General features: G+C 32.6%; 1 protein-coding gene across 1 annotated transcript in view; it reads right to left on the reverse strand.

Annotated features, from left to right (window-relative positions):
* The window catches only part of LOC114324832 (alkaline phosphatase-like), a 1004985-nt gene that overhangs the window by 144432 nt on the left and 841323 nt on the right, over nt 1–19230 (reverse strand). Inside the window, exon 7 of the mRNA XM_050651161.1 lies at nt 15354–15494. Within this exon, the coding sequence (XP_050507118.1) occupies nt 15354–15494 (141 nt within the window). The remainder of the gene's footprint in view (nt 1–15353; nt 15495–19230) is intronic.

Consider the following 19230-nt stretch of genomic DNA (forward strand, 5'->3'; position numbering starts at 1 on the left):
GCAGTCAAATTGCCCTCCAAAGATTTGACCCAAACGATCGAACTAAAGAAAAGCGTTTATTTATTTATTAATATGCCAAAACGAATTCTAATGTTAATTGTAGCATAAAACGTCTCTACCGGTGGTTTTTATAAGACTACGATAAAAACTCGAATTTTTTTAATTCGAATTGTTTTGGTTGAAGTTTTGTTTCGTATCGTATTGAAATTTGACACGAATAAGCGCCGATTTTTATATAAACAAATATATGAGCGTTCAAAATTTGAACTCTTATTGTTTATCTATGAAGCATAACGTAAACAATTAACGTAAAAAGTGAAATTATGTATAGTTCATATCATTAGCTACAATCAGTAGAAGTTTCAAGTATCTACATTGTAAAAAGCAAGAGAATTTAAGTATTTTCCATTAAAATCGTTTTTTTATTTAAACAATTATTAAACATAAAAATTTTTTTTTATTGACCATTCCTGTATTGACGAATGCAAATGTCTGCAAATTTTCATTCATTTGCATTGAAGAAAAGGCAGTCAAATTAAAGTCTAAGGATTTGACGCAAACTATTGAACTAAATAAAAGCGTTTAAAAACAAAACTTTGGGTTTACTTTTCTATCTATATATTCATTTATTATGATTCTAACATTCCTATGCTATTATTAAGCTATTTTTGACCCTTTTCCTGGCCTCCTACGAGGCAGAGTCCGGAGGCGCGTTTTTTTGTGGTATCCCCAATAGGCCTAATCCACGGACAATTTCTAGACAAAATAATAATAGTTATTATATGTTGAAAAAGATCTATCATAGTTATATTTTTTCAATTTTGAAGTTATACTTCTTTACGGGCGTAATGACGGTGAAATTTTATATGGGAAAACCTAGCGACCGGGCGCATGCGCATTATAACTTTGTTCTGATTGGATGTTCAAATGACATGACAAAAATTATCCAATATGGCAGCTGTGGCACAGCTGTGGGACTGTGCATGGTTTGGTTATAATGTATGCTTGTTGCGTTTTAAAATTTGTAGGAAGAGAAACAACAAACAAAAAGTTAGTTAATGGTTATACTGCCTTTTTAAATAGTTTTCATATTATATTTTTGGACTTATTTACATAGAAGAGATGATTGTTGCATGCCAATGTGAAAGCTCATCAAACTGTGACTAGTATATGAGTGCCGCAGATCTCGCTTATTCAAAGCTAAAGAATCTTTCACTGGTAAGTGTTTTATAAATAGTTGATCAAATTTTGTTATGATATTTGAACATAGCCACTTTGCACGACGCAAGTGATTGCGAAATTTATTAGTCGTTATACGGGCTCCGATACCTACCTTGAACCTACCAAAATACATAAGTAGTATGTAATACTTTTATTTTACACCTTAATATTCACCTAATATATTGTCTTCTTACTCTATGTTTTGTTGTATTTTTTCAATTCTAAATCATTTCAATTCAAAATCAAAATAATTTGATTTACATAAGTTAAAAATGTCAAAAGGTTAATCTGTTTAGTTAGACGATCTTCGCACATAATGACAAGCTGTCTCTGTGGCGAAGTTTTAATGCGGGTGAATCCCAATACAACGCAAATACCAGCCGCGTGGTAAGTTGGTTCGAATCCCAATAGAAACTTTAATTTTTTTTATTTTTTTTATACATTTTATGATTGTAAGTATATTTATTATATAATTTTATTTTCAGAAAATACGTATTTAGTTAAAAATTTTTCCGACAATTAATGTTCAGAAATCATTTGTGGCATTTTTAATGTGTTTTTTGGCACTGTTTTAATAAAATTTTTTGAGAAGTAGTAAGTATAAATTAATTTAATATTTAAATAAAATATAAATAAAAAGTATATTAATTTCGTTTATAATCATATAATCATATAATAGAAGTATAACTTCTTACGTGCGTACAAAGTACACACACATTCTTTTTTTTCGATGGTCCAGGCTGCGAGTTCAGATCTGAATCAATGAATTTTTGTGGTATAATGAGAGTTGGCGTCATTGTCGGTAATTCATCTACCAATTCATTTTTTTTTTCAATAATTAATTTTTATATGTCCACGATGTTGCTGCAACTTTCACCACCACAATAGAGGCACCCTGTTGAACATTTGAGGTCCGCTTTTCAGCAACCACATGCACTTCCAGTCAGAGGTGTAACCAGGATGATCCTAAAGGGGGGGGGGTTACAACTACTTGATGGTCTCTGGAGGATATGGAATAGTAATGTTGTTAAGCGTAAAGAGCTCAAAGTACATCCAAATGAGGGGGTTATAACCCCCAAAACCATCCCCTGGTTACGCCTATGCTTCCAGCTTCCATTGTATCTGCTAAAGATGAATTTGATAAGCTCGGGGGTACTGGATTCTCGGAAGTTTGGATTGGCATCCAAAATTTTTCATGCTTTTTCCAGCCCCAATTTCCTAAATCACAATGTTTACCGAGTCATGACTGAATCTCGTGATACACTCGGAGCCTGTGGAAATGAGCTACATCTTGTGTTGGAGAAAGCGAGAAAAGATTAAATGCATTTTTGTCACTGTTTTAGCGAATCGTTTGTATCTAAGGGTTTCCAGAGAATCGTCTTTATTTCTGCCATATGTAAAGAGACGAAAAACGTTCGCCGACAACAGTGAGTAAAGATGGCTCGACTTTCCCACTGACAAATAATTTTCCTCAAAGGTTTCTTACAAACTTTGTAAGTGCATAACAAAAGAGAATGCGCTGATATGGTCACTATGAAATTTACATTGTAAGAGCCTAATATTCAATACATATGATATGAAATTCGAATTTTGAATTTCGCAAACAAATACAAGGTATTTGAAATAAGACTAAAAAAAGTTAAAATTTCACATTATAAAAGATCCAAAACATTTAAAGCTGCTTTTTTTCGGTTGCACAAGTACGGTTTTCGAAATTTTGTATATACGTGCATTATGTTCTTCCATTATATCTTTGCGCCTGCATGAAATTATTCACGAATTACTCTTTATGCTAGGTCCCTTTTTTACTCAGAGATATTAGTATCACTAAATGAAACAGCTTGCCCATAGAAACCACAATAAGTTAAACAAAGATAAACAATACGCCATGTCGTTTATACCTTGTTTACTATCAATTTTGACGTACATCATTTTTTTAGTGACAGTCACATTAGCGCATTTGCTGTATTTATTGGAATTTATAACTTATATTGTGTTTATTTTATAAAGTTATATCTTGTGCTGAATTTATTGTAACAATATAAAGAAACATTATAATTTTATAAAGTACGTTCATCTATAATAGCCATTTTGTAATTATTACATTGACAGTATAAATCAATGATATTACATATAGACGTACGTTTCACACGTTTTGATTTAAGTTGTTTGCAAATTAATCATGGCGTTTGTGCAAAGATATAATCGAAAAACAACTATTAGGGGAGTGCAATTAGAACGAAAACGTGCATTGTTTCGGAAAAATACAAACAAGCTTATATTTTTCTAAAACCTTTTTTTGTTAGTTTCTACTCGCAGTAGGTAGTAAGTAAAAAGTTCTACTCGCAGATTTGGCCGCTAATTGTTTATTAATTGTTTAAACAATAACAATTTTTTTGTATAAATAATTTTAAAAATAACGTTGAATTCATCATTTTATTTAATCAAATATGTTTCTATTTTGTTTTTGGTTATGCTGAATCCGAATATGGAATTACAATTTGAAAATTCTTATACAGAAGCTTTTATACAGTATGTTTGCGTAGATAGGTACTACATGGAAAAATTTTTATTATTAATTTTACGAAAAAAAGTTATTCTTCATAAAATGCTCTATCTGGGTTAGAATCTAAGATACAACCATCAGATATCAAACTTTTTTAGTTTTATACGAGGTATGTAAATAATAATTAAATATTTTTAAGAGTTAAGTGCCTTTATTATTCACAATATTTTAATTAGAAGGATGTAATTGAACACTGAAACATATGTTTTAACTCCAAACAACTTTTCTTAATAATAACTTTCGATATTGTGAAATATAAATTATAAAGTTACTTTATTCTTGAGTGAAATTCATATTTTTTGACATACCTCGTGTAAAATTAATAAAATTTTATATTTGATGGTTGCATTTTAGATTATATACGATGCAGAGTATTTTATAAAGATTAATTTTTTTTTCGTAAGATTGATAATAAAAAAGTTATCAATAGGTTCCAAGTTACGCAGATATACTGTATAAGAACTAAAAATTTTTTTTTTGTTGAACATATATTATTGTTGAATCTTATTATTAAATGTATTTTAGGTAAGTTTTACAGAAAAAAGTTTTGATCACTTTGTATAAACATTTTTTGCTGGTAACTTTCGGTTTTTGTATTACATTTTTGTTATCTTTGTTAATTTTCTTAAAATTTTCATTTCTAAAGTAAAATAATTTAGTGCATTTTAAAGACTACATCCTAATCTTAAAAAACACCTACAAAATTGTAATAGACTTGTTCAAACTTGAGTAATACCGTCTTAAATTAATGTTAATTCTGTAAAACTATGAAATTTTCAAAAATAACATTTTTTGAGACATCGTATCATTTGAATTAAATTTTGTAGATTTTTTTTTGAATAAAACATCGGTTAGTAAGATGTTTAAAAGGTAAGTTGTACAAAATTTAGAGTTTTATAAGAAAAATTGCATTAGTTACACATGTTTAAATCATGTTTAAACAAAATTCATGTAAGTCTCATTTTCAGCCCACACCGTATTTATGCCCATAAATTTTATTTCTTTTTATTATAACCATAAGATAGTCTTATTATTCTTCTTTCATGTCCAATTTGTAAAATTTCATTTGATCGATTAGTTAAAGAATTACATTAAAATAACTCAACCGTGCACTTCGTCGTACGCTAGTTTACAGTGCGCCAATATTTGTGAGAATGGTGACTTTAGAGTTAAAAATAAAAAATTATAGAAGCTACAGATTTAATTTTAGAAAAATCTCTAAATAAGGTTTTTTTGTAACATTTTTTGAGTCTTGCAATGGTCAAGTCAGTTTTTTTCTAAAATTTATATTTTCGGAGTTATTAAAAAAACATCTAATTTCGCAGTTCATTTGTCTAATAAAAAATGAAGCACCCACTTCTCGAGTAAAACTTTTTGATATGTTGTTTATTAAACATTTCTTAATGAAATTACACAAAGTTCTATCTTGTTTGATTTTTTCCGAAGAGAAAATCTATATGCACTCCCCTATATACGAAATACTTTATTCAAATTGAGATGCCAGAATTAGAACTTCCATGACAATATTACAATCCGTTTAGCTCAAGTCAATCAATAGGGCTTTTCATCGATTGTCATTTGTTTCGAGCTTCTGTCATATGTTGTATAATCTGTGTATAATATTAATATGCACGGATTATACGACATATGACAGAAGCTCGAAACAAATGACTGTGAATGAAAAGCCCTATATACTCGCATTAGTACAAGTTATGTTTCAGTGACGTTTTCAGCAAAATGCGATGATTCGCACGTCGCGTCGCCATAAATTGCACCTTTCAATATCTGGTGCACCTATTCGATAAAAGCAAAAGGCATAAACGCTGAATGGTTGCTGTCAATCCATTGTGGCAGATATCGGTTGAGATAATGGCCTTCATCGATATGCAAATTACGTGCAGTAGATTGCAGATGTGTTGATAAAAGACATTTGCCTCGCTTGTTAACCTTTGGAGTTCCGTTGTATCGTGAACGTTTCAAGTTAGGGCTAGAAAATTTATCGTACCTATCGAGTGATCGAACCTGGGGTAAAATACCGGAGAGCTAACTTGTGTAAACGGGGATAATGGGATGGTATGCTATAAGTTGTTAATGAGATAACTTCATATAATATAATACCTTTAGCAACATATATCTTACAATATAATTATAGTAGGTATAACTATTTAGTTGAGGAAATGTTTAATATGGTTAGAAAAAGATCTACGATACAGTATTTCATTAAAAACTATTTCTTAAATTATAAATACAACTTTTCTAAGAACCATCTATATATGAGTTTAAAATCAGTGTGAATTCCAGATCTGTGGCACCAAATTCTGATTTCGAAGCTCTTTTCTTCGGATTGAGAACACTAGAAGCTCTTTTTTTAATTAAATATGTTAATATAACGATGCAAAAACATGAATGTAGATGTGTATGCATGTTTTATTGATTATCGAAAAGGATTTGGGTACGTTAACCCTCAAAACATGATCGAACTTCTAAAACCAAGTCGAATTTATTAACACAACTTGTGAATTTTCACCAAACCGCAACATTGAGGAACAATAGTTGCAACAATAAGGAATCGTTCTGCTGAACTTTTGATATGCCATGCTTTAAACTTGACTAGCTACGATGTTCTTCTGCGCACTGCAAACTACTCTCCACTTTCGTCTATCAAAATGCATTGAAGCAGTTTATATATAATAGGTTTGTTCTAGCATCAGTTTCAAACGGTTTGAAACTATCAGCGAGTAGCGGACCAGCGAGAGTAGAGGGGATAGCACTGGGGATAGCACTAGCAACTGTTTGCTCATGGTTTCTGACTAGTTTGACTGTTTGCTAGAAAAACCTAATATATGCTGATTGAGTATTATCTGTCCTAATATGTAAAGTAGTCCTGTCGCCAGGGGGGGGGGTACAACGGCCTCCTTAATTCAGATGGACTTACCCAAGTTTTTTTTTTTTTTTTTTTGGCCCGAAGAACACACATTTTTTGGGTACCAGTTTTTCCGGATGTCGATAAGATTGTTATAAACAAAGAACTTGAGGAATCACATAACAGCGATTCTTCGCAAAACAAAACATTTTTTTGTATTTTTTGGGTCATTTTAAGCATAAAATGTTTTTACAAGCTTTTTCGTAGGATGCATATTTTTTGACATAAACGCGGTTAAACTTTCAAAAAATCGAAAAACTGCAATTTTTGAACCCGAATAACTTTTGGTTAAAAAATAAAATAGCAATTCTGCTTACCGCATTTGAAAGTTCAAGTCAAATTCTATCGGTTTTGATTATTCTCATTGCTAAAAATTAATTTATTTTATTGTTAAACAAAGCTATAAGCAGATAGTGCTTAAATTATATCTTCAACGCTTTTTTCGTTTAAAATCGAACGAGTAGGCGCGCATACAGACAATGTCTACGTAGATTACGTACATTAAAATGCATGCATTGGGCACAGAAACACTATGTGTTTATAGCTTTGTTTAACAACAAAAAATTTAAATTTTTAGCAATGCAAATAATTAAAACCGATAGAATTTGACTTGTACTTTCAAATGCAGTAAGCAGAATTGCTATTTTATTTTTTAATCAAAAGTTATGTGGGTTCAAAAATTGCAATTTTTCGAATTTTTGAAAGTTCAACCGTGTTTATTTTGAAAACTATGCATCCTACGAAAAAACAAAAACTTTTAAGAGAAGAACATTTTTTGCTTAGAATCACCCAAGAAATATAAAAAAATGTTTTGTTTTGCGAAAAATCGCTGTTATCTGATTCCTCAAGTTCTTTGTTTATAACAATCTTATCGACATCCGGATCGACTGTTACCCAAAAAATTCGTGTTCTACGGGTCAAAATACTTGAAAAAAATTTGGGTAAGCCCATCTGAATTAAGAAGGCCGTTGCACCCCCTGGCGACAGGACTATTTAGGATGTTGATTAATTATGCCTCTTTGTCTTTTGATCTTAAAGGTATCAGGATGTCAAAAGAGCCTTAGTTGCATATCTTTACTCCAATTGGTCCAAGCATGACATATAGCACCTCAAATAATAGTATTTAACTAATAAAATACAGGGACAGGCAAATCTAACACAGCAGTATGTCAAAAGGACCTTACTTATCTATATTTGCTTCTATTAGTCCAATTGTGACGTTTGGCCTCTCTAACAATATTATTTAACCAATTGACTGTAATGGCACAGATAAATCAACTACAAAAGGCCTTAGTTACGTATCTTCACTCCTATTGGTCAAATTGTGAAATATAATCCTATACCTACTAAAATATTTGAAAAATAAAAAGTATGAGCTTTTTAACAATTCCTTCCAATTTACATTTAAGGAATCTACGTCAAAAGGACGCGGAAAACAGGACGCGCGACAAAAGGACGCGGAAAAAAGGACGCGCGACAAAAAGACGCCTATGAAATAAGGACGCGCGACAAAAGGACGCGTATCAAAAATGTAAATGTAGCATGGATATTTATGTACTTATGTAATAGAGCGGTCAGGGAAAGGAGGAAGACCTAACCCTTCGGTCCTAACTTAACTTTCGGGTATTAGAGTGAGAGAGGTATTTGACCACAGGTCCATTTTTGGTACGCGTCCTTTTGTCGCGCGTCCTTATTTCCTAGGCGTCTTTTTGTCACGCGTCCTTTTGTCCGCGTCCTTTTGTCGCGCGTCCTTTTTTCCGCGTCCTTTTGACGGTACACCACATTTAAGAACACATTCCCTATAAAATGTTTGTTTTAAAAACAAAATAAAAGTAAAGCGGTGAAAGAACTTTCTCAATATTTTTCCGTATAATTTTTAAGTATTATTACGTAGTATAAAACAACATTTTCATAAACCCCTTTCACCCTGTTTTCCTTAGATACGGATATATCCGGGAGTCGGTTTACCTTTATAGCTCGGCAAGTGCGAAAAACCCCGTTTTTTAAGATACCGCTTCCATAAAAAAACCTTAATCAGCTAATTTTCTTTGAATTTTTATTTTCTTCGTCTCTGCAAACGAGTTTTTCCTAACTTTACGTGTAAATTTCCTTTCTGGCGGTAGTTAACGAGCCAGTGATTACAAGAAAGTATTTTTCAAAGGTCTCGCAGTCTTTTGGGATCAGCAGAAAAAAGATTTAGTCAATGAAGGATTATTTCTGAATTCGACCTGGGTCCGAACTTTTATAAGAGACGAAATTAGCACTTCAAACAATTCCTAATTCAATTCGGGAAGCTGGAAGAACGTAATCCCAAGTTCACGACGCTGGCGCTACCTGGAGGCAGATAGTAATAGAATACCGGTCTTATAGTGCTAACTACCGTCTTTCAGACAAATTAAATCTTACTCTCTTATTAGCTTTTATGGGTTCCGATTCTTGTGGTCCACGTGCCCTTAATATTATTATAGTGTTAATAGATTTTTTATTCGATAGAGATACGGTTTCCAGCAGAAACGTTTAAAAATTTTCTATGGTCATATTTATAACACCCTTTAATTTTTAAACTAATTGGTCTATGTAAATATACTTTCTGTTGGGCGTTTCAATTCGTAATTAAAAGCTGTTCTCAAGACATGGGTTTTATATTTTCTGGTAAAAAGACAAGTTATGTAATGTTTAGCAAAAGGAAACATTATCCTTATTTTCACTTCTATTAAACAGATACAAAATCTTAAATGGAAAAAGTTCCCAGGCTTCAATCTTATAACCAGTAAAATTATTAAACAGCTACCCAGGAAAGGAATTGTGTACCTCAATCAATTATTTAATGCAGTATTCAGAACCGCATATTTCCCTCTCCTCTGGAAAGTCGCAAAAATTATACTAATTCCCAAATCAGATAAGCCTCTGGAAGATGTCAAATCATATCGACCCATATGCTTACTGCCGATAGTGTCAAAGATCCTAGAAAAACTGATACTCTCAACAATCCAACCACTCCTATCAGATCGAGAACTAATCCTTGCACACCAGTTTAGATTCAGACCCCAACACGCAACCATAGAACAGGTTCATCGGATATGCAGAACTGTTAATCGAGCATTGGAAGACAAAATGTACTGCACTGCCGCCTTTCTAGACATATCGCAAGAATTCGATAAAGTCTGACACACAGGCCTTCTACACAAATTAAAAAAAAAAATGCTTCCTCTTACTCACTTCCTAATTTTAAAATCCTACCTCCATAACCGTTACTTTTTTGTACAACATAGAGATGAGCGCACGTCTCTATTTCCAGTTGGATCCGGAGTTCCACAGGGCAGTGTTCTGGTGCCAGTGTTATACCTATTGTACACAGCGGACTTGCCAACAAACTTTAAAACCACGACAGCTACATATATGCAGATGACACAGCAGTGATTGCAGTATATCAGGACCCACAAATAGCTTCTCAACTTCTGCAAATCAGCCTCAACAAAACGCAAACTTGGCTAAAACGGTGGCGTTTTCAAACAAATGAAACAAAGTCGGTTCATATTACCTTCACAAACCGTAAAAGTCACTGTCCGCCTGTATATATCAACAACCACCAACTAAAACAGCAAGCAACAGTCAAATACCTTGGAATGCACCTAGACCAAAGATTAAACTGGAGAACACACATTTTTATGAAGCGTAAACAACTTGGTCTCAAATTACACAATCTTTACTGGCTGATTGGTCACAAATCATCAGTTTCGATGAAAAATAAAGTACTTGTCCACAAAGCAATTTTGAAGCCAATATGGAGTTACGGGATCCAACTTTGGGGTAGTGCATCAAACTCCAATATCGAAATCTTGGAGAGGTTCCAGTCGAAGGTTCTTCGAATAATCACAAATGCCTCATGGTATGTTGCAAATAATATTATTAGACGGGATCTAGAAATTGCAACAGTAAAAGAAGAAATTACTAAGTTCGCTCAAAAATACGAAGACAGACTGACACAACATCCAAATGTACTAGCCAGAGACCTGATGAGACAACCAGCCAGACGAAGACTTAGACGAAATACACCTAGTGATTTAACATCGCTATTTTAGTAATTCCCAGAGACAAACAATTTTATATATATGTACAATATTTGTAAAGAAAATGATTAATGAATCATTTTCTCCAAGTCACCTACACTAGTGGTCACAACATTTACTCATTGTAACTTGTTTTACAGATTGTAAATAAATTGGGAGGTTAAATAAATAAAAAAATATATTAAACAGGTTTATCCTGAAACAAACAGAAGAAGTACATTTCTTAGGACTTTCTTTTGAACGGAACTTTAAATGGGTGACTCACACAACCAATCTGCAACGTTTTGACAAAACCAATCCAGAATTAACCTACTAAATATGCTGTCAAATACCACTTGGGGCTAATACAACAACACTACTTACTCTATACAAATCATTATTATAATATACCGGGTGGTGAATTGGAAAACGGGCCATAGGAAACTCAATGTAAAATTCTAAATTGTTGAATTCCTGCTTCTCTAATTATTTTTCATCAAAAGTCATGAGAAACTATTTGTAGAGAATTAAAATCTGTATTAAAAGCAAAAGTTAAGATTGTTCTAAGATTTAAACAGAGTCCAGAATTTTGAAAAATAGAATACATTTGCCATGCCTAAGTGCGTAAAAGTGAGGCCACACTCGCCAAACGTTATTATTTCTGACAGTACGCAAACTATTGACTGAATAAAACATCTTTATTATTACTACTTTCTCTTAAACTGAGAACATCTTTTCGACTTTATTGTTTTTTAAACAATACAAACGATAAAATAAAAATACTGACAGTTCAAAATATTGTTATACTGAATTCGCTCTATCGAGATTCACTTTGACACTGACGTTAGTAATTTTTTTTTGGGAAGTTCAGTTGTCAGATGTGACTGGAAATTACTACAAAACCAACGCACCTGCTCATAGCCAATATTATTAATAGTAAACAGACATAAGAATGACATAAACCTTACGCCAATCAATAATTATTTATTTACACCATTATAATGTATTGATAAAAAATGAGAAAATTATTTATTGTACAAAATAAAAATATTTTTTAGAAATAAACTCCACAAAATTATATTTGAGTAGTAGACACTCCCACTATTTCTAATAATTCTTCTTTTTTTAATGAAAGATTAAGTTGATTTTAGCAGTTAATATTGTGAGGTAGGAATTTTTGCGTTGTATGTTTCCTATTCCGAATGTGCCAAAGTGAATCTCGGTGGAGCGAATTCAGTATAAGATAATAATTTTATTGTGACCGAAGGCAACCTTATACACATTCTTGCACTGTGTGTGGTCTAAATTTGGCAAATACTTTGATAAAATTTATTGTATTTTACAAAATTTTGGAATGTGTTTAATTTGTAGAACAATTTTAACAGTTGTTTTCAATAAAGATTTCAATCCTCTACAAATAGTTTCTCATGTCTTTTGATGTAGAATAATTAGGGAAGCAGGAATTTAACAGTTTAGAATTTTACATTGAGTTTCCTATGGCCCGCTTTCCAATTCATCACCCTGTATATAACACCGATTTATAGTGCGCCTTCCGGTTCCTATTTTCCAGCCGCATCGATCTGTCCAATCTCCTGCTCATAGATCTATTTCAGACATTGCTTTCTAGATTCCACTTTTCCAGGTAGTTTTCGGTCTACCCATCTTCATTCTTTCCGTGGGTTGCTACTCTATTATAAGTTTTGAGAGTCGTTGTTCTTCCATTCTTTGTACATGACGATACCAACAAAGTTGTTTTTCTTAGATTTCTTCTATTATGTTTGTTTTTCTATTCACAATATCATGTAATATGTAGTTCATTAGTTATGTGACTGTAGAGAGTCTCACATAATATGTTATATTATGTTATATTGTTATATTATATCAAATAAGACTGCTCCACGATTTCCTAGCAGATCGTTTTATTTGAGCGGTAAACGCTTTATAAATCTTTTTCTTAATGTCATTATTCAGTCTCATTATCATCATCAACCCGTACTCGTCCACTGCTGGACATAGGTCTCCCTCAGCTCTTTCTATCTTTCTCTGTTTTGTGCAGCTTGCATCCAGTTGCCGACAATACGCTTCAGATCGTGAGCCCATCTGGTTGGTTGTCGTCCTGTGCTCTTCGTAGTGCTTCTTCTCGTGGTCTCCACTCGACAGTACATTTTGTCCATCGGTTGTCTGACAATCTGGCGACGTGTCTTGCCCAATTCCGCTTGAGCGACGCGATTATTTCGACAGTGTCCGTTGTTTTTGTTCTACGACGTATTTCCTCGTTTGGGATTCGGTCCTTCAAGGAGACACCCAACATCTGGCGCTCCAGAGCCCTCTGAGTTATGCGAATCTTTTCGAGTGTTAATGTTTCCGCTCCATAAGTGAATACAGGCAATACACACTGGTCAAAAATTTTCCTTTATTCAGTCTACTAGCTGTAAATCACTTCCTTTCCTATATTTTTGTCCATGTGTAATTTGTTATTCATTGTTCATTTCTTTTCTATTACTTATTGCGGAGGACGTACACAGACAGTAAGATACATACTATTACCTAATAATACTTTACAATTTGGTTCCTGACAGGATGGCCACGTTAAGGAAAATAGGTTATTGGTTGGGATACTGTGACTTTTGGTCAGAATTAAATAAAACTTATATTGTCCAACTTATGTTATCCAACAATATTTCGCCATACGCACGTCTATTAGTAATTACGAATAATTATGTCTTTCAGATGATTCAGTATTTATACACAAGAAACTATGGGAACTATTCAGCACGCACAGTTCAATGTCATGTTTACGTATGATCCGTGGATTTAGATAAGGTTAATAACAATAATAAGGATATTCAATATTAGGCGTAAAACATTTCATATTAATTATTATATTAAGGGTAATTATACCAAGGGAAATTTATAGTTTACTTTTTTGAGATAATTTTTTTTTATTTACATACAGCCGCATCAACCATGGAAGGTTATTAGCGGATGTTGAACAATTACAATATAATTATTACATTTTATGAAATAAATGTATATTTTTAAGATAATTATTTGTACTGAATAAATTATAATTTAATATATTCTTCAGCTGACTTGGTTCCTCAGAAATGTTGATGCTTCGTTCATACGAGTAAAGTGGACATTCTGTAAGAAAGTGCTGGACTGTTATCAGGCATCTACATACAGTATGACCATTGTGGTGGTAGCTCTTTGGTTATTAAGTACTTATGGGTTAATGTTGTATGCCCAATTCATAATCGGTTTATTACCACTTGTTCTCTTCTCTTTTCAGGGAGCTGGAGCTGGAGATTGGTGTAAGGTTTGATCTCTGTGAGCTTTGAGCTATTCGAATCCCAACAATGCTGCCAAACTTGTACACAATATTGCTTGATATTCAAAGTGATATCTGCGATTGGAATTCTTTGGATAATATCAATGTGTTCGTCAGTAGTTGCTTTAAGTGCTAGGGTATCGACCTTTTCATTACCTGAAATACCTATGTGTGAAGGTACCCAAAGGAAGTGAATGTTTATATTTCTGCTCTGCATACAATGTATCACACATTTAATTTTTTGGATAATAGTATGAGATGGATAGATCAGTTTTATGCATTGAAGTATTGATAGTGAATCTGTGATTAGTAGAATATTAGGATCTGTATTAGTTTGGCAAAATTCAAGTGCTTTTAAAATTGCAATAGCTTCTCCAGTAAATACACTGCAATAAATAGGTATTCGTATAGCGTATTCCATAGAGTCTGTTATAAATGCTGCGGCACAGCCATTTTCGGTTTTAAGAGTACACAGTAGCGATCAACAGGTAGCAACAAACGCGGTCCAAATTGCGAAAGTTCTGCGAACTTCCAAAAGTGAGGCAACAGTGCGTCGGTAATTCGACACTGACAGTGACGTTTATACTATCAAAAATAATAATTTTTATACACATAGGCGCGAAATGTTGCCAAGTCAGTGACGTTTGATTTCTTGTTATAAAAAAATCGATTTTTAGTAGTTCCAATGTGACACAAAATCTAGGCACGGGATAAAAAAGTTTATTTAAAGAAAGTGTATTTATTTTGTCTTTCTTAATGGCGGTACAGGCTCCTTTTTTCAAGATTTTATTTAGTTATAGAGTAATTTCCACATACTAACATATTTCTGAAATTGGGCTCTGTACCGCCATTCTTTATTATATTACGAATATGTGTGCCAAATATCTCAACAAAATATTCAAAATTAGAGCCGCAATCTTAGAACGCGTTTGTTGCTACCTGTTGATCGCTACTGTTTGCTCTTAATATAGTCGTCATATTTTGTTAGAATTTATAAGGATGGAATTTGTGTCGTTTTTTAGGTGGGCTATATTAATAATAAATAAATCAATTTTTGTTATTTATTTTTTTTATCTAATAAAAAGTTTATTATCATACATTGTAGTGCCCTTATTAAATTGACGTATATAAAAAAACGTTCATAAAAGCAAAGAACGCGAGAATAACAGTGCTATTCATTCGAAAGGGCCCAATTGAGAAAAAACAGCATATTCAAACAAAAACGGACCCTTTAACGCAATAAAAACAAACATATCTACTCACCTTCGACGACCAAAAAAAATCCTTTGGGGTTTTTGAGTAGTATGGAAAGCGCCGACCGTGTCATATCTGCCAGCGAGGGGTCCCCACCGGAGCCTGGATCTCTGTCGGCTTCGAAGTCCATGTGGGAATACGAAAATAACCCTGTGGACAAATATTTGCAGCGGGATTAATCGAAAATTGGAACTAAACATGCTAAACAGTTTGGCGAAATGTATGGGACGGTAATTTTAGTTTACAGAGGGCTACAAATTGAAACTAAATGGTGCAGTAAGCTGATCGTGATTAAAACTAAATTATTTTAATACGTGTCAGTAAACATTATATTTCTTAATAAATTAAGTATTTTGCAACATATAATTTAGTTTTTATCTGGAATTATTTTAAATCAAGTGTGTTGATACAAAACTGCTGACTATACAAGGTTGACATAAAGTGTACCGGAATGTTATGAAACCAGACACGCATTATAATCCCAGTGCGATACGTATGCTCTAGTTTTCTATTGAAAATAAATATTTATTGAGAAATATTTAATATAGGTTTTACTTTTTGGTACTCCTAATATTCTTGGATTTACACGTATAAGTTTGTGTAAAACTAAACATGTTTCTGAAGAAATGGTTCAAAAGATGCTGTAGATTAACATCACACGATCGTGTGAGAATAGTTAGAATAAAAGAAATGATGAAGATAGAGACAACATTAACGGATACGATAGAGAGAAAACAACTTTCCTGGTACGGACACATGAGAAGAACGAATTATGAAAGATTACCGATTAAAACCTGGGAATGGATCCCAAAAAGAAAAAGGAAAAAGGAAGATTAACAAAGTCTTGGGAAAAAGGGATCAATATAGCCATGCACAGAAAAAATATAGAAGTAGATTCATGGCAAAACAGAAAACAATGGCGTTCGAATTTCGATAAACGGCCTAGGATTTAGGATGCTGTAAAACAGTATTTGTAAGATACGTCCTTACTACTCTAATACTACATGCATTGTGTGAAAGAAGGCGCGTTCTTACGGAAAAAACTTTGGGACGACTTATACAAAGACGAATGGATTGAAGATATTAGTGGCCAGGAGCATTTAGATGAAGAAAATAATAAAAATGTGGATGGCTGTTTAGTTAATTCGATCTCTACCGGATGATATATACAGTATATTAATACATTAGATGTTCGTTTGTGATACTTCATGTAATGTTTTATATACTTTTTTTAAAATTAGGTGTTCTTGTTGTATCTATGCCATACGATAAATAAATAAAATACCGGATGATGCATTAGATGCATCATCCGGTAGATTCGTCTCTATGCATTAGACGAAGTACAGCAGGAGATAGAAAACAATGAGGACAGAACCTATAGAGAAACCTACAGAAAATCGTTCCGAATTTGGTTTTAAATAGCACTCACAGCCATTTGTGTCGAAGAAAGCAACAACCTCTTCAAATAATATTGTTTTTATTCACCTAGTCTTAAAGGCATGATCCAAAAAGCTGTTATGCGACACCCAGAGAGATATAATATACTCCATATAATAATACAAGGCAAGGTAGACAGAAGAAAAGGGCGAGGTCGAAGAAGAACGTCATGGCCTAAAAAACTTGAGAGAATGGTTTACCAGATCCTCTGCATCCCTTTGTCGAGCTGCTGTCAACAAAATTACTATAGCCAACTTGATAGCCAACTCTCGATAATCAAGCACGGCACATGAAGAAAAAGAAGAAAGTCCAAAAGGAAGAGCTAAAGATACAAAAAATGTGAAATAAATATGGCAGCTAGTTTTCACCATTGACATTTTGGATATAATTTTTCAATAATACAAAAAAAGACCTAGAACTAAGAAAATTAAAATATTCTTTGGAACAACGATATTTACACAAACAAATATTATTAATTATTACAAATAATAATAAACATGCTAAACAGTTTGGTGAAATGTATAGGACGGTAATTTTAGTTTACGAAGGGCTAAAAATTGATACTAAATGGAGCAGTAAGCTGACAATTAAAAGTAAATCTCCCAAATTATTTTATTACACGTCGTAAACATATTATGTATATGTTAATAAATTAAGTATTTTGCAGTATGTAGTTTAGCTTATTTGGGATTATTTTAAATGAATATTCGAACTGACTGGGCAACTAAATTTTTCCATTCGACATATTATGAAATGAGTATTTTAGTGATTAAAATTGTTAAACGTTTAAACATAGGATTAAACCATAATCGACATTAATGATAATTACATTTTATGTTTGTTTTGGAGTTTCGAGTTCTAATTCAGAAATTGTTTTAAAAAAATTTATAAATTAAATCATCATTAATAATTTAATCTGGAAATGCTTTAGTCCCTTAAAAGTTACATTTAGCTACATTTCCACTTTACTTTCAATCCCAACAAAATAAACTTATACTGGTCACTTTAACAGCCACAGTTTACTCTGGGGCTAAGCAGATTCATACGCAATCGTAGTCACAGTAGAAGCATGGACTGAAACGACTGGTCTCACATTCATCCATGATACTAAACTTACACCGTCTTTTCAGAGAAGACATTGGAACAGAAGATATAATCCGGATATCGGTTTTTGAAGTACTAACCTTGAAGACCGATGTACCAAAGCAGTACATGACCTCCTACCAAAAGCTCAGCATTGACCAATTAATATAAACATCTTTCCAATTGTCAGACCACAATACATCAAATTTAGAAGGAGATTTAAGTTTAAAAAGTAAACTTGGAAGATTATGCAAAATTTTGAGCTGCTACGTGCGTAGCAAACTACCTCTTAAAACATGCCAAATTTTATTACAATGTTGCCAGTAGTTTCAGAAAAATCGTAAAAAATGTGTAAAATTTTGTTTTCTTCACCGCCCTGTATCTTGAAAATGGATGGCATTACAAAAAATTTTTATTAAACAAACCGCAATAATTTTTCAGCTGTTTACCTATTTTAGCGACGGTTTACCTTTTTGGAAAAATATGTATAAAATTGTATCAAAAAACGAAAAAAAAAACCGAAAAAATGCAATTTTTTTATTTTTAAAGGTGAAAATTGAAAAAATTCAGGGGAAATATTATGCAAAAATACACGTTATATATTTTTTCTACAACCGTGTTAAAAATGCAATTTTTAGCACTCCATTCGTGCGTTAAAAATGCTACTTTAAGGCACTAGTGCTTTAAAATATTTTTAAGGCATTGCAGTTCGTATTGACCGTATAGACAATTTTGATGTAATGTCAAAAAAATATAAAAATGGAACGTCACTAACGTTAAAGCAAAAGTTGTTGTAGATATTATCCTGTAATTACGTTTGTAGAAAAAATATTGTATGATATGCGTGTTAAAAAGTACATTTTTAAGGCACTCATGTGAATTGCAGAATTCGCTATCGCTCATTCTGCAAACTTTCACATGCGTGCCTTAAACGTGTACTTTTAACACTTATATCATAAATAACTATTTTTTGGTGAAAACGAATGTCTTAGTTATTTTTTTATACTCATTTAAAATTTTAATATCGTTCTAAAATTAAAATTTCCCTCCAAATAAAAAAAAAATTCCGGATAGAACTTTTTAAATCTTACAACTTTTTTATTCCACAAGGAAAAACTTCCTGTAGTTGGCTGTATACCATTAATTACAAGTGAAATTTAATAAAACATTTTCTTCTTGATAAAAGGTATATTAGTTTAAAAAGCCCTAAAGGGCTACAAACATATGAACAAAAGGTTTTCGCTCTGTAACAAGAGCATCATCAGTGTTACAAGAACATGGTGAGCCAACCAAAAAATACAAAGGTCACAGCCTTTCAAAAAACAGACAAAAGTCTTATATAAAAGATAACATCGTAAAATCCAAA

Source organism: Diabrotica virgifera, chromosome 5 (assembly GCF_917563875.1).
Source record: "Diabrotica virgifera virgifera chromosome 5, PGI_DIABVI_V3a".
Classification (NCBI taxonomy): domain Eukaryota; kingdom Metazoa; phylum Arthropoda; class Insecta; order Coleoptera; family Chrysomelidae; genus Diabrotica; species Diabrotica virgifera.